Consider the following 26,373-nt stretch of genomic DNA (forward strand, 5'->3'; position numbering starts at 1 on the left):
TTCAATTTATCTATAAGACTTTCTGGTGCTAGGACATCTGGCCTCACTGATAACATCCAGAACCTGTTTACTGAGGATATATCATTAATTTCTTTTGATCTCAACATGTATCTCCATTCTTTACAATATTTTAGTGTACCACCATATTTTAGTGTGCCACTGTTCATGATGGCCATTTACCAGTTGTTTCACATTATATGCTTTCAGCCGATAAACCATGAATGTTTTTTGTTATAGGACTTCTGTTATGTCCTTAATATTCGTTTTCTGACACAGTCCTATATCTGTTGATTGATTAGCTCATGCTACACATTTTTACCATGATTTTAGTATTTTGCCTTATATAGCTTATGTCGGCGGCAGTATAACCGAAACTGACTTCGTACTGGATTCTTTTGTGATTGGCTATGATGGTTAACCTCAATTCAGTATTGGTTACATTCTATGCATGTATAATCAAGAGTTATTTAACCCAGTACACTCCTGATTTGTCTCTTGGAAATCTGTCGATTACCTACTGGCTAGCCAGTGATTGGCCACTTTGATTCATTCTAACTTCTCATTGGCCAGAAATTTTATCTCGAAGTTGACTTTAATATTTTGGGCTGTCAGATATTGTAGTATTTGCTATTTCCATTTTAATAATGAGCTGATCAGAAGTGCTTGACTTCATATGTCTGCTGCCACACATGCGGGCGGACTTGACTGTAAATTCCAGCTGCATTTTTCATACTTCAACAGAAGTTTTTAGATGAGGTGCTTCATTTTATATGTCTGTTGCCACGTATGCAGGCGAACATAATCGCAACTGCCACTTGTACCTTTATAAATATGTATTTTTTAATTAAACTTCTAGTTATCACTCCCTTTGTACACCAGTTCACTTTTTGGATCATAATCCGTAGAATGGTGTAATGCATCAGTTTACTTTAATCAGGTTGCACTGATTTCTTCGACTGATCCTTGAACGTTTCATTGGAAGCTTGTTGTGGTTAGCGATTGTTTCAGTTCTATTATATATGTATTATTTATTTATTTATTTGTTACAACAACAACAACTTATTTAATGAATTTAATCTCACTGTCTCAAGCCGTTTTTTTTCAGTAGTCCATCGCTATATGTCTGCTGTCATGAAAGCGGGCAGATGCAATCAATAGTATCACTTGCCTTTTAAATGATGCATTCATGCACTAAATAAATAGCCTTCAAACTATTTAAAACTCCAGTTCTTCTATTGGATTACTATCAGAAGAATGGAGTGATTCATTATGTATTGTTATGTTTTATTTATTATTGATTTTGTCACTTTCTTTTAATTTTTTGTTAACTTTTCACTAAGAGATTACAAGTATGAAGTAAAGTTTATGTTATATTGTTTCCAACTGGAATACTTGTGACTTATTCTTTATTTTTCAATGTTTTACGTGATTTAAATATGACAGTTTCATCAAGCTTCCACTGATTGGTTGATTAATTTAATTTTAACTTTGTGATTGGATGTACTTTTTGTAATATTTCACTTCCTGGTTTTATATCTATTCATCTGTGATTTGTTGTACTAAGTAGGTGTGTTAAATTAGCAATAAAGGGATTGGTCATGCATCATTATTTTAACAGGAACCTTTGTACATTAAGATCTGATGAAGGCAAGTTCCGCCAAACGCGCTTATCGTACTGAGTCCTGCTTGTCTTTATTTTGTTTAAAGTTTTATGTTTATGGATTAAAGTTCATTTTATTTCTATTTTTATCGTTTTAATAGTTTTATTAGCCATCAGCTGGATTGCCTTTAGCGTGAGTTGGATTATATTTTTGCATTTTGTTTACTGAGGATGGCAGACTGGTTCGGTGTTAGGGAATAAGCCAAGCTGCTAAACTGAATGTCTGCAATTGGGGATGCATGAATTCCCCTTCCCTCTGGGTCAGGAGGTTTGGAATCTGAGGAAGATGCCATGGAGACAGAGGGGACAGGCTGCACAGCAAGGGGTACCAGTGTTGTCAGGGCCAGTCTGGAGCTATAAGAATGGTCCTTGGTTTTTCCTCCCTTATTTTGAGCAGTACCCTGGGGATGAGAGGTGGAGGAGGAAAGGCATAGACCTATAGACTGACCCAGGGGAAGGACAGGGCATCCACTTTCCAAGCCATGCAGTGATGCTCCCTGATGCAGAATTTGCTAAGCTAATGGTTGGTGTGAGAGGGAAAGAGGTCGACCTTCGGGGTTCCCTATTTCTGAGTTATGAGGGTGAAGGTTCTTCTGCTGAGTTGCCACTTGTGTGGGTCCAGAAGGTTTCTGCTTAACTGGTCTGCCAGAGAGTTGAGAGTGCCTGGTAGGTTTAGTGCTAACAGGTGTAGATGCATGGAAGAGGCTGTGATCCAAAAGGTCTTGACCAGCCTGCATAGAGGGTAGGAGTGAGTCCTTCCCTGCTTGTTGATGTACCAGATCACAGTGGTGTTGTCTGTTTTGATCAGTAGAACCCCTGGAGAGTGAAGAGGTTTGAAAGCTATCAAGGCATTCTGCACAGCCATCATCTCTTTTAGACTGATATGCAGAGGGTTTTGCTATGGGCTCCATTGGCCCTGTATGCACCTGCCATCCAGGTGTGCACCCCAAGCGTAGTCTGATGTCTGTGGTGAGGGTCTGGGTGGCGGGGGGTGGGGAGAAGGGCAGTCCCTTGTTGTGGGAGCATGCTGTTGCCCACCAAAGAAATTCCTTTCTGAGGCAAGGAATTATAGGTAGAAGAGTTTCCAGGTCTTGAGAGTGTTAACACCAAAGGCTCTTTAGGTACCATTGAAGTTTCCTCATATGCAGTCTGGCATATGGAATGAGTAGTATGCACGATGCCATGAACCCCAGAGCTTGCAGGATCTTCCTTGCAGATAGCTGGGGCCTGGTGTCTAGTTCAGAGAAGTAGGCTGTCAGGAAAATTTGTTTCTCAGGTGTAAGGAATGCCAGCTGGAATGCTGTGTCCAGACTTGCTCCCAGGAAGATTATCCTTTGGGTGGGCACCTGTTTGGATATATTTTTGTTGATTGTGTACCCTAGGGAGGTTAGTAGGGTCTTTACAAAGGCCAGGTGCTTGAGGAGCTTTTTCTGGCTGTCTGCCTGAATCAGGCAGCTCTTCTAAGTATGGGTAAATTTGAATATTTCTTTGCCTGCAAAAGGCAATGGCCAGAGCCAGACATTTTATGAAAACTCTGGGAGCAGTAAATAAGCCAAAGGGAAGCGCAGAGAACTGAAAATGTTGAAATCCTGCCCTGAAGCAGAAATACTTCCTGCATGATTCCCTGATAGGAATGTAGAGGTAGGCCTCTTTTAGATGCAGGGTGGCTAGCCAAGTGTCCTTGGAGAGCATGGGTAGCAGCTGTTGGAGGGTAAGCATTTTGAATTTTGGGATCACCAGGAAGGTGTTTAGAATGGATAGATCGAGGATGGAGCACCAGGTGCCCTCTTTTCTGGGCACCAGAAAAGGTCTGGAGTAGAAGCCATGGCCTATCTTTTCTGCAGGAAAGTGCTCTACTGCTCTCATAGAGAGCAGGAAAAGGATTTGCTTTTGAGCCCCTGCCCACTGATTTGGTGGTAGATCTGGGAACCCTTTTGGGGTTGGAAGGGTATGGAAGAAAAATTTGTATCCCTAAGACACAATGTTCAGAACCCATTGGTCCTTGGTAATGGTGTCCCAGGTGCTTGAGTGAAAGGAAAGTTTCCTCCTACGGGTAAGTGAAGGTGGGCAGGGGGGAGGTGAGTCATTGTAAGTTCTTACCATAAGGGGGTGGCTTAGAACTCCCTGGTTTTGAAGTGGAGGTAGTCCACTGCTTAGATCTTTGCATTCCCTGGGCTGCTGTCTGGGGGGGGGGTCTGTTTCCATGGGGCCTAGGCTGGGCCAGTTTACTCGGAGCAGGAAAGGACCAGTGCTTGGAGGGACAATGGCTGCTGAACCTAGGGGGATGGACTTGTAAGAAATCCTTAATTGTTTGGATAGATTTTGCTTTTTCTTCCATCTTTTTTAAGACTTCTTCTGCCTTAGTGCCAAATAAATTATCCCTTGTGCAAGGGGGCATCCACCAATTTAGATTTGACATGATCTGGCAGGGGTTGTTCCTTAAGCCATGCATGTCTTCTAATGACAGATCCAGTGACTGCTGCCCTGCAAGAAACTTCTAGGGCATCAAATCCACAGTGCAAAGTGTGTTTAATTACTTGACTTGCAGAATGCATTAAGTCTTGTAAATCTTTAGATTCTGCCCAAGCAGGAAAGGAAGACATTTTTTGTTTAAGGAGTTCCAAGGTATGTTACTGAAATTTCAGCATATGGAACTGACAATTTAGTGCCCTGATAGCAAGAGTAGCTGAGGTGCATACCTTTTTACCCCATCTGTCCAATGCTCAGGAATCCCTGTCTGAGGGGGTGGGATTCTTAACAGAGGTTGCTTTAATCCCTTTTGTCCTTGAGAAATGACCTCAGGGTCAGCTGTTGGATGTTTAAAAATGGGACTCATAGGGCATCAGGAGTCAAGCTGGATTCAAAGAAAACATCATCTACAACATCCAGGACTGGGGGGATGGCCAAGGGTCTGTGTTGCGGAAGATCTAGGAATTCCCTGAGTCTCTTTTTAGACTGAGGGTAGTCCTGACTCTCTCATTGGAAATGCTCCCTTAAAGTATGCAGAGTCTCCCCAAAGGAAAAATCCTCTGGGGGAGAGGCTGAAGGAATGGAGTCCTCTGCATCAGAATCCTCATAAGTGGAGAGGGGTTGCATGTCTTCATAGTAAGATGCATCAGATTCATCTGACTCTTGTTCAGACAAAACTACAGGGGACAGATTTCTTTTCCTTTCTGAGGGGGTAGCTTGGCTTCCCCTGATCAGCATGATAATGTCTTCTGCCATTTTAAGTATTTGAGACTGAGGCAAGGTAGCAGGCACCTGAGAGAGGGTTGTCAGTTTCTTGGGTGTGGTTCGAACCCTGGGCCTAAGAAACTCAGTTGTTTTTGAAAGAATGGTAGTCACGAAAGAAGATGTTGGTTTGTGTCGTGATTCAGTAGTGAGAAGGACTTCCTTGGAAGCCGGTGCCTGTTCAGTGGCTCCGGAGCCATCCAAGGTAGAGACAACTGCAGGATCCTTAGTTGAAGAAGAGTTTTTGTGGCATACTGGACTCCAAAAGGGTCTCGGTAGCGGCCTGTGAATCAACTGAAGCGGGCATCAGGGGCTGCAAAAGTGCCACACTGAGTACCGGAGGACTGACGACTAGCTTAATGGAAGCATCGTCGGTAGGTTTGGATCTGTGCGGTCTGTTTCTGTCTTTATCTTTAAATTTTTTCAGATGATCTGCTGTCGGATGGCTTACCAAAGCCATATCGGAATTTGAGGACTGTAAATAAAAATATCTGGCTACAATAAGGGCCCAATGATGGATAGTTCTAGCGCTGAACAAAGCACAGAAGTGACAATGGGGGACGTCATGGTCTAGGCCTAAAGAAGTGATGCAGTAAGAGTGGAAGTCTCGATGTGTTATTTGCTTTCCACAGGCGAGACAATTATTAACTTTTTCTGACATCAGTTAGAATGCAAGATTTGAATGAGCTATCTAATGGTTGACTAACAATGACTGGATATGTTAAAAGTGATGTATAATGTTTGCAGCTACAGATGTGTTGCATGGTTTGGAATGTATAATGTTTGCAACTGAGATTGTGTCTCTATGGTTTACTGTTATATATATAGTTCTGGCATTGAACAAAACACAGAAGTGACAATGGGGGACGTCGTGGTCTGGGCCTAAATAAGTGACGCAGTAAGAGTGGAAGTCTCGGTGTGATATTTGCTTTCCACAGGCAAGACAATCATTAACTTTTTCTGACATTGGTTAGAATGCAGGATTTGAATGAGCTACGTAATGGTTGACTAACAATGATTGGATATGTTAAAAGTGATGTATAATGTTTGCAGCTACAGATGTGTCACATGGTTTGGAATGTATAATGTTTGCAACTTTGATTGTGTCTCTATGGTTTATTGCCATTTATATAAATGGAACATGGCCTATGTCATACATGATAATTTAATAAAAATGTTTCTTGTTTTAAAAAAAAAAAGACTTAATGCCAGTATTTCCCTAGGACTGAACAATGCTATCTTAATTAGTAGTGCCCTTAATATAAGAGCATCAAAATTATACACAGCATTATTTTATTGACTGAATTTTATTTATTTTATGGTTAAATGTGTTTTAGCAGATTATGTCAGATTAATTTTAAGTTTAAGGTGAATTTTAAAAGTTTAAGGAAGTTTAAGGGTTTTTTAAGATGCCTAATTAGTTAATTGATTGATTGAATGCTATGGATATATAAATGGTGAAGAAATGTGGTTTAACTAGTTCTGATGAAGTCCATCTCAGTGAAAGGATGAAAGCACTTAACTGGTTCTTAATAAACATTTTTTATTCTTCTGGGATGCTGTAGTCATTTATTCCTGCAAACTTAACACATATTTCCTGTTTGCTTGGGAGGCTTCGCTACTCCTAGCATTTTTTTTTTGTTTATTTGTTTAGTGTTACAAGGTTTGCTCTGTTACTTGGTTATAAGGATAACAACACAAGCATTAATAAAAACTGAAAACACTATCATCCAGAATTTTTGAGAGAGGTGGAAATATACTGACAGGTCCATAATTATCTAGTTCAGTAGAGTTTCCTCCCTTATGTAGTGGTACAATGTTTGACTGTTTCTATATTGTAGGAGCATAACATCCAGTAATGTATCTATTTATGAGAATGAACACGGGCAATGTTAAGGCCTCAGCTGCTATGCTGATGTACTCTGCTGGCTGGTTATCAGCTGTTAGAGTAGTTGACTTCAATGTAAGGAGGAGTTTTTTTGATGGATACAGTCATGGGTAAGGCCAGTCTTACACCAAACACAATAGGTTAATTCACATACAAAAGGGAAATTGGCCAGGCTTAAAACAGACCACAAGGATAGCTAGCCTAGTACTTACCTATAAACCTATGTCCACTGAAAGGACCCAAGAACTTATGCTGACCTCTGAAGCCAAAGATAATTTCTAAACCCTTCTTCAGATATTTCAGAAATCTAAGAAACAATACACTACATTGTGTTCAACTTATTTATTATGATGTGTCCTTTTCTGACCAAACAGGCATTACCAGTACACTTGCAAACAAATTTAGCACAAAATGGACCTCCAAGATTTTTATCCAAAATCCTGAAATAACTTAATCACTTACTCTCCTAATTATCTCGAGAGATCATTTACTTAAAGTACTGACCAAGACAAAAAAATACTTTCTCTCTGGGACCTGACAACATACATAGCTAACTAATTAATATTGTTAAACATGCCCATGCAGACCCACTCCTTAAACTATTTAACCTAAGTTTAGATACAAGTTTTATCCATGATGAGAGACAGGCTGCAGTGGTGGTGCTCCTCCATTAAGTTGGCCTCACAGCCCACCCAGATAATTATAGACCTTTAAAAATGTAATTTGCAAAGATATGCAATGTATTATAACTGACTTTGTAACTTACATTATCAAGAATCTTATTAGAGTTAACACCTAAAGATATGGCTTTACACTGGATAGATCCTGTCTATTGAATCTGGTATACTTCTTTGAAAGAGTTATGGAGGCAGTGGGCACTGGCCATGCAGTACACACAGCAGTTTGATGTGGCCAAGGCCTTCAACATAATTTCTTATGCTTGTGTCATATAGATGCTAAGTGTGAAGTGATTTAAAAGTGAACCCAGATGGGTAGCAAACTGTCTAAAAGTACCCATGCAATATAAGTTGCAGGTAAGTAGCAGATGTTTCATCAGAAAGTATGAAAGTAACCACTGTTAACCTTCAGGCTTGGTGCTAGGACTTCTTCTTTTTGGCATTTACTTTTCAGATTTTCAAGTAGTGAGCCAAAACCTCTGACTAAGAAAGCTTGCAGATGGCTGCAAACTGTTTTTTTTTAATGAAGTAATCCTCTGATACCTAAATCTACCAGAATGAACTAAAATGTGCTAAAACTAAATGCTGCAAGTATAGCATTTTCACTTTTGTTGACAATCTCTTCCCTCATATTGTACAGATAACACAACACTACATAACGAAAATGTAGTCAGGGACCTAGGCACTTGGGTTTTGACTATCATGTAAAAAAGGTTGTCATAAAATCCTTTTACTTAGCACAGCTAATTGCCAAAGGAATATTACCAAGGTCTAAAGAGTTAATCATTCACTTATACTCAGAACTGATAAGACTAATTTTATGAAGTAAAACACTCTATTTAAGATATTCTTCTTCTTCTCCTTTTGGCTTTTAGGGGTCGCCACAGCGGATCACCTGTCGATGATTCATGTTAATCATATCAAACAATTATAAAGACTCCAAAGGTTCCTAGCCAAAAGGATCATAGGTCTAAAGTCCCTGAGCTATGAAGAGGGGCAAAAATCTCTACCCCTTGGTTGGTGTCTTAAATTATTTTTGAGAGGAGATCTCAGTCTCTTTTAAAGTGCCCAAAGAGACTCACTTGTCCTGAGCCTTCTGCAACTCCTCAAGTTAAATCCCTTTGCCAATACTAGAAAACGGGACCTAAATCTTCACCAGATGATAAATAAAACACAATGGAGGGACAGCTTCAGATTTTTCAACAGAGCAGTCATTGAGTATCTGTGACCAGATTGTTTTTGAGCAAAAAGAAGCAAAAAGAAGCAATATAAAGTGTATGTGATCATCTGTAACCAGATGGACTCTGGCTGCCACTTCACATTTTATAAGGCAGTTCCAGAAGTTCCAATATGTCACACTTCACATCCACTGGTTTTCTTTTTGTATTTAAGTCTTGCAGTTTACTACTGAGATAACATCACAAGTTATAAGCTGATATTTTTTTAATTTCTTATCAGAGTATTACCCTTAGTACAGTGGCATATCTGTTCTTCAAGCTTTAGGCCATAAAGAAAATTATATACTTGTTGAAATTCACATGCTTTAAAAGATACCAAAGAAATATACAGCACAAGCAAAGTAGACTGCAAAAAGCAATAGATAAAACATGGACTAAGTATCCCAAATAATTTTAACATGTTATCTCACCCTTGATGATACTTCTTGTAGAAAATCTGAAATCCGCCACAGCAAAACAGGATCAGGACTAAGATAAAGAGAGAGAGAATACAATCAGTTTAACAGTAGTATTCAACGTATTATGACTAAAATAGAGAAAAATCTACAAATAAGGCTTTTAATGAACCTCGTACACATAAGTGACTAAGAACAAGATATCTGTGCCAAGGGACTGCTAAACAAAGTTAGGATCTCTGTGTACATGAACCATAAAATAAATTATTTTTACCGTAGGGAACATCCACACATTATGTCAGGTAACAGAAACAGTTTTAGGTATTTTACAACCTTTGCTGTAAAGTACTGAATTATGCCACACTCCCAAATGTACCACATCTTCCCAATGTTTATGCACAAACTCGTTATGAATATAGTCTGAAAAAATAAATGCTGATACTGATTGACTGTAAATAGTGAATGCATACATTTTGCTTGGCATTTGCTGAGTAATTTTTTGTTTCTTTAACTTCCTGTAACTACTGATGTCTTAGGTCAGGTCATATTTTAACTCTGTTATTTGTCAGAGGGACTGGGTAAGAACTCTTTGCCGACTATTTAAACATCTATGAAATTAAGGAAGAAAAGTGCATAATGTTGCTTGTAGAATTAAGGGCAGCTACACTGAGGAGTAAAAGTTCAGTGTGAAGACACAAGTGCTGAGGTATCTTCTATCTATTCTGCTTACAGTTCAGAGGCTTTTGAATGTGTATCCTTTAGGCCAGAGTTGTAAGCTGGCTCATCAAGTAACCCACCTCATCAACTCTCCATCTGAAGAGCAAAAAAAGCAAAAGAGGACTTTGCCTAGACTTACATTATCACATTAGCTCCTGGTAGAAAAAATCTTTCACAAGACTTGATCTTAATGACTCTAATTTAATTGTTGAACTTCAGAACAAAGCTTTTTCTACACAGAATTGCCTTAACCTATGGCCATAAAAACCCTCCTCACTTCCTACACTTCCTAAAGCTTTTCTAAAACTTAGTACTCAATAGTCAGAAACCAACATTTATAATACAGCAAGAAACAAACAAACAAACAAAACTCATTTACATTCCTGAATATTCACCAGCCCCCATACTCCCAATCACAAAAGAGAGTATTTCAGTCGGTCAAATTATTCTACCCTCTCAATTGGCAGCAATGCTTCCTTCTTTTCTAATGTTTTAATAGTAATTAATACAATATACATTTCTATTTAAAATTGTTCATTACTTAGTAGGAAATTCAATCAATTAATTATGACCATTTATTTATAAGCCAAGTAAATCTTGGACTATATCACAGAGAACTATGCACATGCTTACTAACGAAACGCAGCTTCCATACAATTCCCTGCAACAAATCAGGTGCAACTTCCATGAAAAATAAACCTATTTTAATGGCAACAAACAGTTATAAAGAATTACTTCCAAATTTATACAATCGTATATCTCATCAAACTAACAACATTTTATACATTTTTCAAACTCAATTTTTTTAAAGTCACAAAATAATAAATTTCATTAACAAATAGTAACAAGCTATTGAGAACCACAACCACCCTTCTGCGACACAGAAGTACCAAATGGGCTCACATTCGAAATAAATAAGTACTATATCATCTACGCAAAAAATGTTTTGCATCTCAGTGTCCCTCATCCCTAGTATTTAAATTTCTGATATTCTAATGGGAAAATATTCTTATTATAGGAGAATTTCCCTTTTTCAATATTGCATATAATTTACTACCTTGTGGATTTATAACCCCTACCCCAATAAATCCTCCTTCTTGTTCAACTGCAGTAAAAAACAGTCATAATGACAGGCTCAGAAATATATCTGAGAATTATCAAAATCTAAGGATGTGCAAAAAAGTACTGTTGTGTAAGAAGTTAGCATAGCAGCTGATGTCTAACTGATCAGTGTTTGCAGTATTACTAAAAAGTGGGATATCCCACAAAGGATAGTTGCATATCCAGCCAGGATACCAAAAGCCTAGGCTTCTTTCTCTCATGCAGTAAATTCCAAAGTATGACCAAAGCATGCCAAGACAATGAGGTACATAAGGGATGTACAGGAGCAAAGTACCTCAGGACTTTCTTACCCCAAACCCAAAAGCCAGCAAGGAAAAAAAAAAGAAGAGGACAGCAAAACCTGCATGCCAACCAGAAGATGGAGAAGCAAAACATGTTACCTCTGTCAGTAACAGAAGCAAGGAAACATTGGGGGGAGGACAGTGGGATGCAACACTAACCAACTGGACATGTACTGCCATGGTAAATTATTACACAATTGTACTATGTCCCTCCTATGATCAGTTTTGCAGTATTACTAACAAATGGGAAGAGTGTCAAAGCTTTCAAAATCTTAATGGGGGATGGAGAGCTCAGATGGAATCTAAATTCCTCATAAGATGTACCTAGTGAATACAGCTCTAGTTTTAGAAACGACATCAGTTTTGTAGTGCTTGGTAAAGCCATGTATAAATGACCAAGAAGAAATATCTAAATGGATGTAGAGTCAAGACATACGAAGATGACAACAGAGGAAGCTACAGCTTTGGCAGAGTAGGTCTTAACAAAAATTGGAACCTCTTTTTCATGGTAGGAATAACAAAAAGAGGATATACACTTGGAAAAGAAACAAAAAATTGGTCCGATTTTATGACAGACTTGGTCTTGTCAAGATAAAACTTAAGCTGTCTGTGAACATGTAAGGAGTGCACATTTTTTTCTCCTTGTTTTGGGGAGAAGGAAAAAATGTAGGGAGGTTGATAATCTGGTTCCACGACAGCTCATTAAGCATCATAGGTAAGAAGGATGGGTGAGTTCTGAGAGTAACCCTGAAAATACAAAAAAAGGAAAAAGAGGCCATGAGTGTTTGTGGTTCAGAAACCCTTTTGGCAGAATTACGAGCCACCAGCTGGACAGTCTTCCCAGTAAAAAAAACTTCAGGGAAGTGGAGGAAGCAGGGTCAAATGAAGCAAGGGTTAACTTTTCTATAAAATAATTCAGGTCCCAAGAAGAAAGAATAGAATTTCTAGGTGGTCTGAGATGAAGGATGTTCTTTAACAAAAACACATAAAGGCAAGGAAATAATGACCAAAATTAACACAACTAAGTCCAAAACCACTAAGGCATCTGGAATGACTGAAGCAGCACTGAAAACAGCAAGTCAATAAATGGGCTTTGCAAATTAATAACAGAAATCAACTTAACTCTTTAAGTAAAATCACAGCGTTTTCATCTACATAGGGCTTCATCACATAATTCCCCTTAAGTAACTTATTTTAAATATTGCTCTAATTGTATCTAATTTAATTAATTAACACTTAATACCACAAGCTTAATAGTTATAAAGTACACAGGAACCTGTTTCTTAATCAAGAACAAATCAGCAATAAAAGTTAAGGCAACTTCATTTTTAAAAAAAACTTCCTATTAAAATAAATTTAAGAATATAAACCTCCCCAAACTGAGGTGGATACTTGACAGAATATCAAAATACTTCCCATTAAGTTAAAATAAAACTAAAAAACATATCTGCATATACATATATAAAACTTTCCAACTAAAAATCCTTTCACATTTAAAACAGTGAAACTCTGCCATCTAGTGGCCATATCATAAATAACCTATTTAACCTATTAACAAAGTTATATACTATAATCATAGCCTTGCCACCCTAAGTTTTAAAACAGAACTAGGGAGACATATTAATTCAGTCCTGGCATTTTATTTGCTTCCTACACCAACTACCAATATAATTCATGATATTCTATGTTTTTCTCCCATGGTCCATCCCTAGCATCATCGTTAACTTCTTCTATCACAAAAAACACAAATGTAGCTTGTTGGCAGTTTAGAGTGTGCATATATACTGCATTTCTCCCATCATTACTTTTAATATCATTCAAATGTTCATATATCCTTCTTTTTAGTTTTCGTGTAGTTTTACCTACATAAGATGCATCACACTTTTTTGCACAAAGCTATGTAAATCACCCTACTAATACAGTTAGAGTAGATTTCTGCTTGAATCACTCTATCCCTTCCCTCAAGTTAAATTGAATCCTTATTCATTACACAGGGGTACTGGGAACATTCACCACATTTAAAAGTCCCCTTTCTTTTGTTCCCTTTTGCCCCCCCCCATTGTTCTCTAATAATTCCTTAATATTAAAATTTAATGGTTCCTTAAATAACTTCCCTAAGTCCAAGAAAGAGGTGAACCTTTCCCAATTTTTCTTAACTACTTCTCTAATAATGTATGTATCCTTATTAAAATTCATTATATATGATCCTTTATAACTGTTCTTTTCCTCTACCCTTTCATTTTCCACTCTTATGATCACCACCTACATATTTACTATCCTGTCCCCTCCCTAAAATAGGTTGGTACTTTCCTTGCCTACCATCTTGTACCTCCTTCATAATATCTTCCACTAATTTCAGAGGACATTTCCTTTCACAGAACATAACTTGTAACTTATTACATTCCTCCTCAAAGTCTATGTTATTAGTGGTCATTCTCAAACCCCTAATAAATTGCCCTTTTACTATACTCCTTTTCTAACTATAAGGATGGGTGCTGGTAAAAAATAAATAGGAACTGGAAAAGGTTTCCTTCCTACAGAGAGTAGTTTTAAACTCTTCTATCATCTATTTTGTGTACTGTAACATCCAAATCTAAGATAAAATGAAGAAAATCTGTGGTGGTGTTTATATAATCCATAAATTCCATTAGGTCCACCTCAGACCCTGTCCAAAAATACATATATCATCAAGGAACCTTCTGTCTATAATAATTCCACTTCTTAGCATATATAGACCCAAATATAAATTTTTGTTCCCAAATGGATAAAACTATGTTGGCATATGTGGGCACAAAACAAGCGCCTATTACCACTCCTTTTTTCTTGTTTAAAAAATTCCCCTTCAAAAAATATACAATTATTAATAAGTACTATTTCCATTAGTTCCACATAAATAGGTGTGGACCCCTTGGGCTTTTGATCCTGAGTGATGCCTGCCCGGAGGGAAGGAATAACCAATTTTACAATGCTTTTCACTCTTGATCCTAAATGGTGAACAGATTTCCACATGTAGTTGGTGGTGGGGCTAGCTCTAAAAAGAGCTGTTTTAGCCCTGTGGGCAGCTGGAGCTCTGTATAGAGCTGTTACAGATCTCCATGAGCTCTGAGAAGAGCTGTTTTTTGTTTTGAATGCAGATGCAGTAGCTCTAAAAGTAACTATTTTGTTTGGTTCACCGAAGCTGTGTCTGTGCCTCTGGCTGGTCTTTCTGGAGCTAATAGAGATTTCTGTGAGCTCTGAGAAGAGCCGTTTTGTGTTTTGAATGCCCATTCGGGTGTCGGTGGTAGCTCTAATAAGAGCTGTTTTGTTTTGTTCTTCAATGTGTCTCCTGTTGCTCTTACCTGAGCTTATACAGATCTCTGTGATGGTAGTGTAACAACCGTTACTGTATCAGCCCTCGCAAAAGTTACAAGTGTTAGCAAATTGAAGTAAGTTAACTGATGGTAGTGTAACAACCGTTACTGTACCAGCCCTCGCAAAAGTTACAAGTGTTAGCTCAACTTTTGATTATTTTTTAATTTAAAAGGTAAAATTTCAATTTCAAACTACCTTTAACTTTTTACTACCTAATGTACACTCTTCCCTGATGAAGGAGCGGCAGACAGGCTACCTCCCTATCTGCCCCAAAAGTGCCACACATCTCAGAATCTTTCTCAGATCCAAGCTTGCTTCCAATGTTTTACAGATGGTAATGGCAAGTCTAAATCTAAAACTATAGTCAGTAAACCCAGATTATTGCTCAAGAATTCTCAACTCTCCAAACCACCCACCACATAATCTCTGTTTTACAGTTACATTTTTATTTATTTTGGTTAAATTTAAGTTTTACTATAGTTTTCAAACATAGGTATAACAGTGACAAAAGGAAAGGCTCCAACGTAGTGCTAGAGGTAAGGTACGGCACATATGAACAGGAAGCCGGACAAAAACAAAAAGGAATTAAATAAGAGGAATGAAAAGCTTCCAACCAGGTCCGTCCTCTCCTCGTAGGCCTACCAGGGCCACACCCCCCAACTAGTCACTTCTCATTGGACGTCACTCAACCACGCCCCCTCTACAGTAGCATAAAAGCAGCACAGCAACAGCTCTCAGGTCATTCTGATCAGCTCTTGGGGAGTGCACAAATGGTCCTTTTCAGGACTCACACATAGCAAAACAGCCGAAGATCTGTTCAAGAAGAAGGACAACGGAGATCGACACCACCGTGGAACACTGAAGGACACAACAGCAGCTCTTCTAAGAGCCCAGTGTGACCATACACAAAACAGCTCTTCTCAGAGCTCATGTCGATCTGCACCTTACACCAAACAGCTCTTCTCAGAGCTCACAGTACACCAAACTGCTCTTCTCAGAGCTCACAGAGATATGTATAAGCTCAGATAAGAGCAACAGGAGACACACTGAAGAAGAAAACAAAACAGCTCTTATTAGAGCTACCACCGACACCCGAATGGGCATTCAAAACACAAAACGGCTCTTCTCAGAGCTCACAGAAATCTGTATTAGCTCCAGTAAGACCAGCCGAAGGCACAGGCACAGCTTCAGTGAACCAAACACAACAGTTCATTTTAGACCTACCGCATCTGCATTCAAAACAAAAAACAGCTCTTCTCAGAGCTCATAGAGATCTGTAACAGCTCTATACAGAGCTCCAGCTGCCCATAGGGCTAAAACAGCTCTTTTTAGAGCTAACTCCACCACCGACTACATGTGAAAATCTGTTCACTGTTTAGGATCAAGAGGGAAAAGCATTGTAAAATTAGTTCCACATATAATTTGAAATCACCATTCGAAAACTGCTTCTTGTCCAGTAATGTTTCCTCAAACCATTCCAGTCCTATTTTCAAAGGTATTACTGAGAGCAAATCCTGTATATCTACTGTCACAAATATCAAGTCCTTTTTATAAAGATTATTATTAATGCTTCTTAATTCCCGGGAGGCTTTTAAAATTCCAGTCTGTTCTGTCACCACTTTCTTCAATTTTAGCTCAAGAAATTTAGCTATGGGATACGTTTTTGAGCCATTGGCTTTTACAACTGGCCTAAAGGGGAAAATCCTTCATATTTTTGTGAACGTACGGAATACCAAAAATCGATGGTATCACCAGCTTATCCATCCATAAATATTGGAAAGTTTTCTGATCTATTATCCCATCCTTTAAAAGCTCCTTCAAAGCAAAATCAAATTTGTAATACGCTAAACTTATTTCATTTTTAGAAACTCTACAATACTTATTTTCATCATTAAGGAGTTCCATCATTTTCCTGTATACACTATAAAGTCCATTAAAACAATCCCTCCCCCTTTATCTGGCTTCATTATTCTCTCACATATTCATTCTGTCTTAATTCTTCAAGCAACCTTCTCTCTTCAAAGGGAAGATTTGAATAAACTTTATTCTCTTGTAAAACTTTCCTAAGTTCACACTTCACCTGTCTTTCAAAATTGTTTAACTGTGGGTATAAAGGTGGTTAAATATGCTCTTCTTTTTAAGCCCCATATTTTCATCACCCTTAGGGACTAGCAGCCTTAAGTTTTTCTTTCTTACAAATAATTTCAAATCAATTAATATCTCACTCAACTCACTTTTTCTACTGGGTATAAACGTCAACTACTTCATAAATAAACGAAAAAATACCTTGTTCACTTCCAAGTTAGCAAAATTAAAAATATTAAAATTCTTATAGGAGTGTTTAATACCTTCCACTACAATTTCATCTCATTCTGGATCTTGAAAACCCACAATATGAGGGCCCCTTCAAAATTTAATACCCCCCACCCACTGCCTTCCCTTTATTGTAATGATAATATTGTACTGGGGGGTTTGTATTTTAACCTCTCAGATCTTCTTAAATTTTGAAACTCAGTTGGGACTCTTAAATCCAGGGCTTCATTGTACTGTTTTCTATGTTATCTAAAATTATACTGTTCTCTCCTCCTAGGTATAAAAGCCTCCTGTATTTTCTAATATCCACCATTGCCTACCCAGTCTTTCCCTTTACTCGGTTTGGGGTAACTCCATTTTTTCTGATATTCAATAATGTCCCTATCTAATTTCTTACATTTTCTTTTAAAAATAAAATTGCATTTTATCATTCATTTTTTGCATAATGTTCAAATATTTGTCATTTTCTTCCTCAATGGTGAACATTAAATCAGTTGCAATCCTTTTAACACTATCTTATTAAATGACACATTAATTTCTTTTTCATTCTGTCATATTATAGCTTTCATTATTTCAAATCCACAATTGTCAAATATTTTAATAGTTGCATGTGAAATTCTGAACCCTCCATTACAGTGTTTGGGTATGTATACAGTACTATTTCCCTTCTAAGTCATTCCTTTAAATAACTGTTGTCAAGTCCTAATGTTTTTTATTTCACAATATAGTCATATAACTCATTAACATTAGCATTGTATGAACTGGAGGTGGCTTGTTCCCCCTTTCTTTCATTATTGCAAACAAAGGACATTTTTTCAATTAGCCACATTCCAGACTCTCCCCTCCCCATCTCTATTGTTCACTCCCACTGTATTAGTGTTTTTAACATGTTTATTACAGTTATCTTTTTTGTTGAATGTCCACTGTTCATTAGCCCCTCTAGGTTCTTCATTCCTTCTTTCATCATCTTCAGAAGTAATCCCATTGTCCTGAGTCCACGATAATCTCGTAAACCACTTGCATTACCCCATCCTCTCTCTGCGATCGTCATCTTGTACATTAATGCCACTCCTATGAATCACTTCCTGTTTCTGTCCCCAGTCTCGCAATAGCTCTTCCTGGTTAGCCGGGATTCCACAACTGGAGCTGCCTCCTATGCTCACATTCATTAATTTGGAGCAGGTTTGCGCTAAGTCTACAAGTTGAGTTAATTGCCCAACCATAACATGAAGTTCACTTCTCTCATTGTCAGTGCTCACCTCCCCAACTGCGAGACTGCTCCGTCCCTCCAGCTCTTTCATAGTACCAAAACCACACAAATTCCAACTCTCCCATACCACCAAAAATACACAAAGGCAAGGAAAAAATGCCAAAAATCAACACAATTAAATCCCAAACCAATACGGCATCCAGAGCAACTGAAGCAGCACTGAAAACAGCAACTCAATAAACTGACTTTGCAACTTAATAACAAAAATCAACTTTATTAACCCTTAACTAAATGACCACATTTTCATCCAATACATAGGACTTCATCAGATAATAACTCCCCCTACTTAACCACCCTTAAATATTGATCTAATTGTATCGAATGTAATTAATTAACACTTAATACCACAAGCTTAATAATTATAAAGTACCCAGGAACCTGTTTCTTAATCAGAACAAACAAATCACCAATAAAAGTCAAAGGAGCTACATTTAAAAAAAAAGCTTCCTATTAAAATAAATGTAAGTATGTAAACCCCCAAACTGAGGTGGATACTTGACAGACTATCAAACTGTGAACCAGACTTTTCAAGACCAATAAGGGGCAATGAGGATCACTTTGGGCTTGCACTTTCTGGCTTTCTGAATGAAATTCATTATCAAGGGAAACAGAGGGAAGAAATAAAGGAGACCCGGAGGCCAACTGGGGATCACAGCCTCCCTCTGTAACTGACCCTGTGCAAGGATCAGGATAAAATAACTAACTGCTGCTCAGGTAAGATGCAAACAGGTCATAGCAAGGTTGGCCCCAGTGACTGATGGACCACTCGTAAGGCAAAAGAATGTGCCTGCTCAATCTGTTTGCCAGACAACTGGAAGTCCCCAGAATATGCACTGCCAGCAGAAAGCAATGAGGAGACATCATCCATTGCCAAACTCTGTCGGCCTTTCAGCAAAATAGATAAGATCTGGTCTCCTTCTGCTTGTTGATATTCCAGACCACTGACATACATGTCTTTCTAAATAGAAATCACACCCTTCAGAAGTGTCTCTTGAAATGCCTGCAACACCAAAAGGTGTTGACTATTATCATTTCTAGCACACTGATGTGAAGGCTAGTCTCTAATGGTGTCCAAGTATCTTCCCTTCATAATGCCCCCATCCTAAAAGGGGATCATCTATAGTAACTACTGTTGTAGGAGGAAGTGGAGAGAATGGACAACCTGATAACAAATCTGAGGATGTTATCCAACATTTGATGTGAGTTTTGCACACTGAGAACAGTCTGATTGGTGTGTTTAGGTGGTGATACAGCTGTCACCACTGAACTGGAGAGCCCTAATGTAAAATCAAGACACAGGAATCAAAGTGATGGCTAATGCCATAAGCCCTAGAAGTTTAGAAATAGCCTTGTATGTGGTAATGGGGTGGGCAGACATTGGTTTGCTGACTCCTAAATGGGAAGAATCCTGTGTTGTGGTGTGCAGGTGGCATCTGATAAATTCTATGGTTTCAGTTGGTGTTAAGTTGCTCTTTTGTGGATTGACAGTAATTCTCAAGCTGTGAAGTAAGAGGTCCCTTTGGAGAATCAATAGATCCCTGGTCAGAGCAGTTAGAAGCCAATCTTCTAAGTACAGGAATAGCTGGAACCCTTGCATTCTGAGGTAAGCTGTCACTGATGCCATGCATTTGGTAAACACCCATGAGGGCTGTGGTGAGTCTGAAGGGCAGAATTCTAAATTGAAAAGAATTGTCTGCCAGCCTGAAACAGAGCAACTTCTTGGAATGCCTGTGTATCTTTATATGATAACAGGCATCCTGGAGATCTATCAAACACATCCAGTCATCCTTCCTGAGTAGAGGTAAAATGGACTGAACCATGACCATCTGGAATTTTGTCTGCTTTACTTATTGGTTTAGATGACCTGGGCCCTATGTCCCCTGTCTTCTTTGGAACTAAAAAGAAGCTGGAGTGGACAAGGGGTCCTATCTGGTCTGGTGAGACCTGCTGGATGGCTGCTTTATCCAATAGCTTTTTTACTTCTGCTGTTGCGGATTCCAACTGATGACGTGGCACTGAGGGAATCCTGGTTTTCACCACAGGCATGGATAGAAATGGAATTGTGCATCTATGGTTATTATCCTGAACACCAAAGAATGGGAAGAGAAAGCACACCAAGGTTTATGGTGTAGGATAACTGCCCCCCTCCCCACCGACTGTCTCCACAGTGCAGCAGTTGGGCAACCCTTCAGGAGCACTGGAAAGACTTCTCGGAAAACGGAATGTGATATCCTTGGTTTTGCCGACTGCCTCTGCCATGGGGGGGGGGGGATTCCAAAGAAATGGCCTGGTTAAAGCCCTTTGGTTTCCATTACCACATCTTCTCTCCTCGTTGATCCCTAGAGAAGGTTCTCTGAAGAGTAGAGAAGTGGATTTAAATAGCAGACAGGGATTTACAGTCCTGTTCACTTCTTAAGAGTGTTTCTTTAACCTTCATACAAAACAAGGTGGTACCATAAAAAGGGGCATTAATGAAGGATGTCTTAAAACCTTTTGCAAAATCACACAACCGCATTGCGGCATGGAGGTGTATAGCTATGCTGGTACCTGCCACCCTGGCTGTTCCATCAGTTGGATTTGAAAACAGGTGTATGGAAACATTATGGATGGAAGTTAAGGTAGATAGCTGGGATTCCACAGTCTTCTGAACATCTGCTGGCAAACTACCTAAAAGCGAATTGCTCATCTCCTTGGTCAAATTTCTATGGAATCAAATAATGTGGACAAGGTAGTTCAGTGCTCTCAGGGAAAAAGTTGTTGAAGTGTATGTCCATTTTCTAAATCTGTCTGCCTGGGATTCCCTTTAAGGATGAGATGAGGACAGATGAGCTCTCTATGAAGAGTTTTTTTCTTCACGGCTGCCACTACAATTACGGCATCTATGGTGGGACCGTTACTCCAATGAGCTCTATATTTTGGTGCTGCTACAATCTTGTCTGATTTTCTTAGGTATTGGCTCTGCTGTATCAGGCTCCTTCTAAGTTAGGTGTGCCACCAAATCAATGAGAACATTGGGGGACTATCCAAGAAATAGAAGAGTCATCTTCAAAACCTTCCAGGAACACAGATTCTTCCAGGGAAGGTGTATCGGTGGACCACCCCCTTTCTATTTCATCAGTTCTATAATTTCATCAAAAGAGATGTCTCCACAGGGGGATTTTGGGAAACCCTACCCTTCATCCAAATCTGTGACTAATTCTGGGATGAATCCAAATGCTTCCATTTGCAAGTCTGTCATTTACCTGTCAGTGGGGAACATCTGGTGATGGTTAGAATTAGAGTAGGAGCTCAAAAGTTAATTTTTCAAAGGCTATTGGAAGCTGGCTATCCCTGTCAACAAGAATGAGTGGATTCTGGAGCAGAATGTGTTAGAAACTGTGTTGGACTGAATAAAATGGAAGCACCTCTTCTCCTGATTTTTAAGAGGACTCACTGGAAGGCTTCAAAAGCCATGATGGAAACTGGAGCTGAAGACGTCTCACTCTAATGGGTGGAACAGAGAGACAGATCCCAATGCTCCTACCTGCCCTGGTTGTGAGGCAGACATCAGAGCTGAGCTGTCTCAAGCCAATGTCCCGACAGGAAGGGATGACTTCAACACTTTCAGAGTTGACCCATCCTCCAGAACACCTACCCCAAAATTTTGGTTCTGACTCTCGTCTCGATCCGACAAAGTCAGAGTCAAGAGAGACTGGGTAATAATCAGGGCTGAAGTGGAGGAAACTACTGGAGTTGACATTGGTGCTCTGGTGATACTTAAATCTGAGGGCTTTGATTCCAAAGGTTGGACCTGCAACAGAGTCCTATAGGGTGACGGGTCAATGGCAACGTTCCTGACTTGACCAAAGTGGATGAAGTGAGGAGGACCCTCAACTGTATCTGCCTCTGAAGGAATCTTTGCATCATTCTATTAATGCCAGCTTTGGTGAAGCTCCTCGAAGAATGGGCAGACCTGGAAGAAGCAACCAAGGACGCCCTGGATCAATTTTGCTAAATTAGAGAATGAAGCAGAGGGCTAATTTGCTCCAGAGAAAAATGTCAAGGTGGAGAAGGTAAATGGATCTGAGGCTAAATATCAAAAGACTCTGGAATTTTTGGTGTCAGATCTGAGGAGTGTGTGGGATCCAGAATCTGGTTCCTGGGTCTCTCAATGCCCTTCTCAGAAGTCTGAGTGTTGGGGCCTTCACTTTTGGAGATTCTTTCTTTTTTTTTCTTTTTCCTTAGGAGCTGAAAAAGCAAGAGAAGACACAGGTTTACTCAACAAAGCAAGAAGAAGACCCTTTAATATCAATGTACCCCTTCTGCTCTGTAGGGCTTTGTGGCCAAAAGAAGCTTCAAATTCCATGTCTAGATGCTCCTCTCCCAGACAGTACAGATAAAAAAGTGGAGATCTTGCTTGGGAATTTTATGGCCACATTTAGCACAATTTTAAAAACTCTTATCAACCATTTGGTTGTTTATAGAGGAGAATCTGAAGAAAAAAGGACAAGTCAACCACTAAAGGAATAGCAGAAAAAAAAAATAACAAAACCCCAGCAACTACAAAAAAGTTAATTACTATCAAAACTAATCTAAATATCATCTTAACAAGGCCTACAAAATGTACCAAGTAGAAGAGATATACATGTATATATTTTTTAGTAATATATATAAGATAGAAGAGATGACAAATATGAAGCTACAGCTAAGAAGAAGCTAGACTTTTAAATATGGTAATTTTCTGGGCAAGTAAATAAGAAAAACACTTATCCCAGTGTGGAGATCAGAGCCTCTGTGACCATTTGGTGGAACAGGCAAATGAGAACTGATATAATCTGAGGGTGGTAAGGGTATTATGGCTAGGGCAGGAGTCAGAGCCCTGGCTGGGAGACTGGTATAATGGTTAAGGTGTTTACCTTAATGACTCAAGGTGCAGAGTTTGATTCTCATATGGGATAATTGGCTAGGCTTAAAATGGCTCACAAAGGTAGTTAACCTAGTATTACTCTATGAACCTATAATCCACAGGTTTGTAGATGCTGAAGCCGGATCTGACTCGCGTTTGTTGAATCCAATGAAAATGGGTAACATTGGATAATTATGTAACTGCTCTGAATTACTAAGAGAACCCCATTTTCTGTGATGATCTATTACCAAACTAGAAAGGATAATAAAAGCTTCTTGGAAAGAGGGGTAAGGGGTACATGGAGGTGGTGAAGGGGGTGGGAGATAGATGTGGAGAGCCACAAGGAGGCTGGTTTGTTAGGGAAGTGGAGCTTAGATCCCTTAAAATCTTGCTTAGGTTTTTTTGAAACTTGTTTTTTCCATATCCTTTGCTCCTTTTTTTTTTGGGGGGGGTTGCTTTTTGTGAAAAAATTACCAATCTTAGAAGAGTAATTTTTCTGAATTTTGGGTACAGAAGACAAAAAGATTTGCTTAAATTCTTGCATAATTTGGCCTCTCTCTCTTGAAGGTTTTTGAAAATGTCAGCAGCAGGACTGAAATGAGTCTCTCTATCCAAAGGGACATCTAAAATCTTAGATTTAACATCCTGAAGAAGAGACTGAAGCCTTAGCCAGGAAAATCTCAAAATGAAATGGGTAGCCACTGCTTTATAGTATTTTTTATTTTTATTTTATTTATCATTTGTTGACCGGGAAAGTCCGACTAGGTTCCACGGAGCCTGTTTTCAGTGGAGGCCCGGGGAGAAATGCTCCAGATGCATGTCTTTGGAATGTGGGAGGAAACCGGAGTACCCGGAGGAAACCCACATGAACACAGGGAGAACATGCAAACTCCACACAGAAGGCACCCCAGCCGAGAATCGAACCGGAGACCCTCTTGCTGTGAGGCGACAACGTTAACCGCTGCACCACTGTGCCGCCCATAGTAGTAGTAGTAATAGTAGGCTTCAGCTGCATTCTAGCTGCATTTAGTGGAATACCTAGCTACCTCAGTGGCAAAGTTTAATATTCAAACAGCAGAATACTTACTTTCAGACTCTGGAAAATCAGATAAAAGTTTACCAAGTTCTTCCAACAGAACAAGAGATCATCTGGTCATGTGTGTCTGATAGCAAAGAGCATAAAAGGAAAGAGTAGAGAAGGTACAAACCCTTTTTTCCATGCTTGTCAATAGCTGTACTTTCCTTACCATTATGCAAAGCATTGGAAGAAGGCAAGAATTTAGTATGCTTATCAGATTCCATGGAAATAACATGTTCTTATACAATATTCTGTGGGAGTCTGGGACTTTATAAAATCCATTAGGCTTCTTTGGAGGCACGATGATGGGTTTTAGGGAGCATAGAAGCAGTATCAAATATGTCTTGAAAACCCTCAAAGTCAGGATGAATGACTGATGGCTTTGGAAGTCACACAAAAAAAATATATATTTTTACATGTCTAACACTTGCCTTCTCATTGAAAATGCTGCATTATTTGTAACACTGTGTTCTTAAAGAAAGGTTCCTCTAAGGGAGACTCTGGAAACATAATGTCAATCTATTTTGACACATATTATACAGGTGGGTGAATCTGAGAGGAGTAAGCTAAAGAATTCCCCCTCAGAATCTGAAACGTTCTCATCTGAAAAATAATTCCTTTGTCTCTTTAGAGGAGGAGGAGAAGACGAAGAAGGAAGGAAGGTGAGCATAAGAAAAGAAATGAGGTGGCCTAAAAGAGACTAAAGCTTTAAACAGTCCCGAAGAAAAATCATACCACTCCTTCTGATAATCCCTGACAAAAGGGGGAGAGACAAGTATGCTTAGTCTTCTGCTTTTTCTTGGAAGGGAGAGGAGCTTGTACAAAAAAGGTGGCTCCAACCTCCTGCAGTACCTCAGTGATGGAACCTGGAACTTTCTCTCTAACCTGTGGAATACTATTGGGTCCCTCTGAAATAATCAACATTGGTTCCCCCTCTGCACAGGTAATCATCTGATTCTTTGGGATGGATGCAGCTATAATCCTGATAGAAGTTAAAAAAGGGAAAAATTGTAAAACTCCAGAGTTAAAATGTTTAAGCATGGAATTATATAGTCTGTTTCCATTAAATATTTTAGAATTACTGAGTGACATTTTCAGGATAAGTTAGAGGGACAAAATAAATTCTCCCTCATAGAAATGTTCTGTAATCTCACCTATACTTAAACAAGGAAAGGATAATAAGTTAGTTTCCTCACATAGACCTATTTCATTATTAAATGGAGACTATAAAAATATTTACTTCTATTTTTGCTACAAGATTAAGAGATACAGCACATAAATTAATTAATAAAGATCAAACAGGATTTATAGTCAATAGATTAATGTAGAATAACATAAAAAGGATAGTAATTATCTTAGATTTAGCAAAAGGAATTAAAAAAATTTGGCTGTAATTAGCTTAGATATCAAGAGAACTTTTGATTCTGTAGATTGGAACTACTTGTTTAAAACTTTAGAAGCATTGCATTTCCAGAACAGTTTGTTGGAATATTTAAAAAAAACTGTATGAAGAGTCCAAAGAAAATGTTAAAATTGGATCTTAAATTTCTGAAGGATTCACTTTAAACAAAGGCACAAAGCAAGGGTGTCATTTGACTCCTTTACTATTTGCATTAGTTATCAATCCCTTAGCTAATACTATAAGAAGTAATGAAAAAAATGATAGATTCTCAATCCCTTAGCTAATAGTATAAGAAGTAATTAAAAAATTTATGGATTCTCAATTAATACAGATTGTCAATCTAAAATACATCTTTTTGCAGATTATATTCACTAACTATATGGGATTTAAATTATTCAATCAAAGAAATAGATGAAAAAACTAAAAAGTTTTGAGAAGTATCACTGTTGATATTTAATAATAAAACTGAAACTTTAGTGTCAAATCAATTACTAGATAGCAAGTAAAAATATAAATATAAATATAATTGGAAAGGAAAATAACTAAAATATTTAGTAATAAAAATCTATCAAGATGTGACTAAAATTATTAATAAAAATAATATTCTAAAAGCAACTGATGAAGTGTTACTTATTTTTTAAAAAAATGGAATGAATGTTTTCTTACTTTTGAGTATTGGTTAGTACTTACTAAAATGATTATATTAACAAAGATTTCATATATATTACATTCAACAGCTTTAATACCTGACAAAAAACACTTTTAAAGAAAATGGAAAATATACACTTTAACTTCATTCTTATATTATCCTAAAAATCTGAGAATTGCTTATAGAAGTCATACAAGATTATGGGAGTATGGTGGT

General features: G+C 38.4%; 1 protein-coding gene across 1 annotated transcript in view; it reads right to left on the reverse strand.

The window, feature by feature from the left end:
- Positions 1-26,373, reverse strand: part of LOC122806051 (P-selectin-like) — a 564,812-nt gene that overhangs the window by 142,715 nt on the left and 395,724 nt on the right. Inside the window, exon 7 of the mRNA XM_044076291.1 lies at positions 9,105-9,162. Within this exon, the coding sequence (XP_043932226.1) occupies positions 9,105-9,162 (58 nt within the window). The remainder of the gene's footprint in view (positions 1-9,104; positions 9,163-26,373) is intronic.

Source organism: Protopterus annectens, chromosome 7.part0 (assembly GCF_019279795.1).
Source record: "Protopterus annectens isolate FY-2018-M chromosome 7.part0, PAN1.0, whole genome shotgun sequence".
Taxonomy (NCBI): Eukaryota; Metazoa; Chordata; order Ceratodontiformes; family Protopteridae; genus Protopterus; species Protopterus annectens.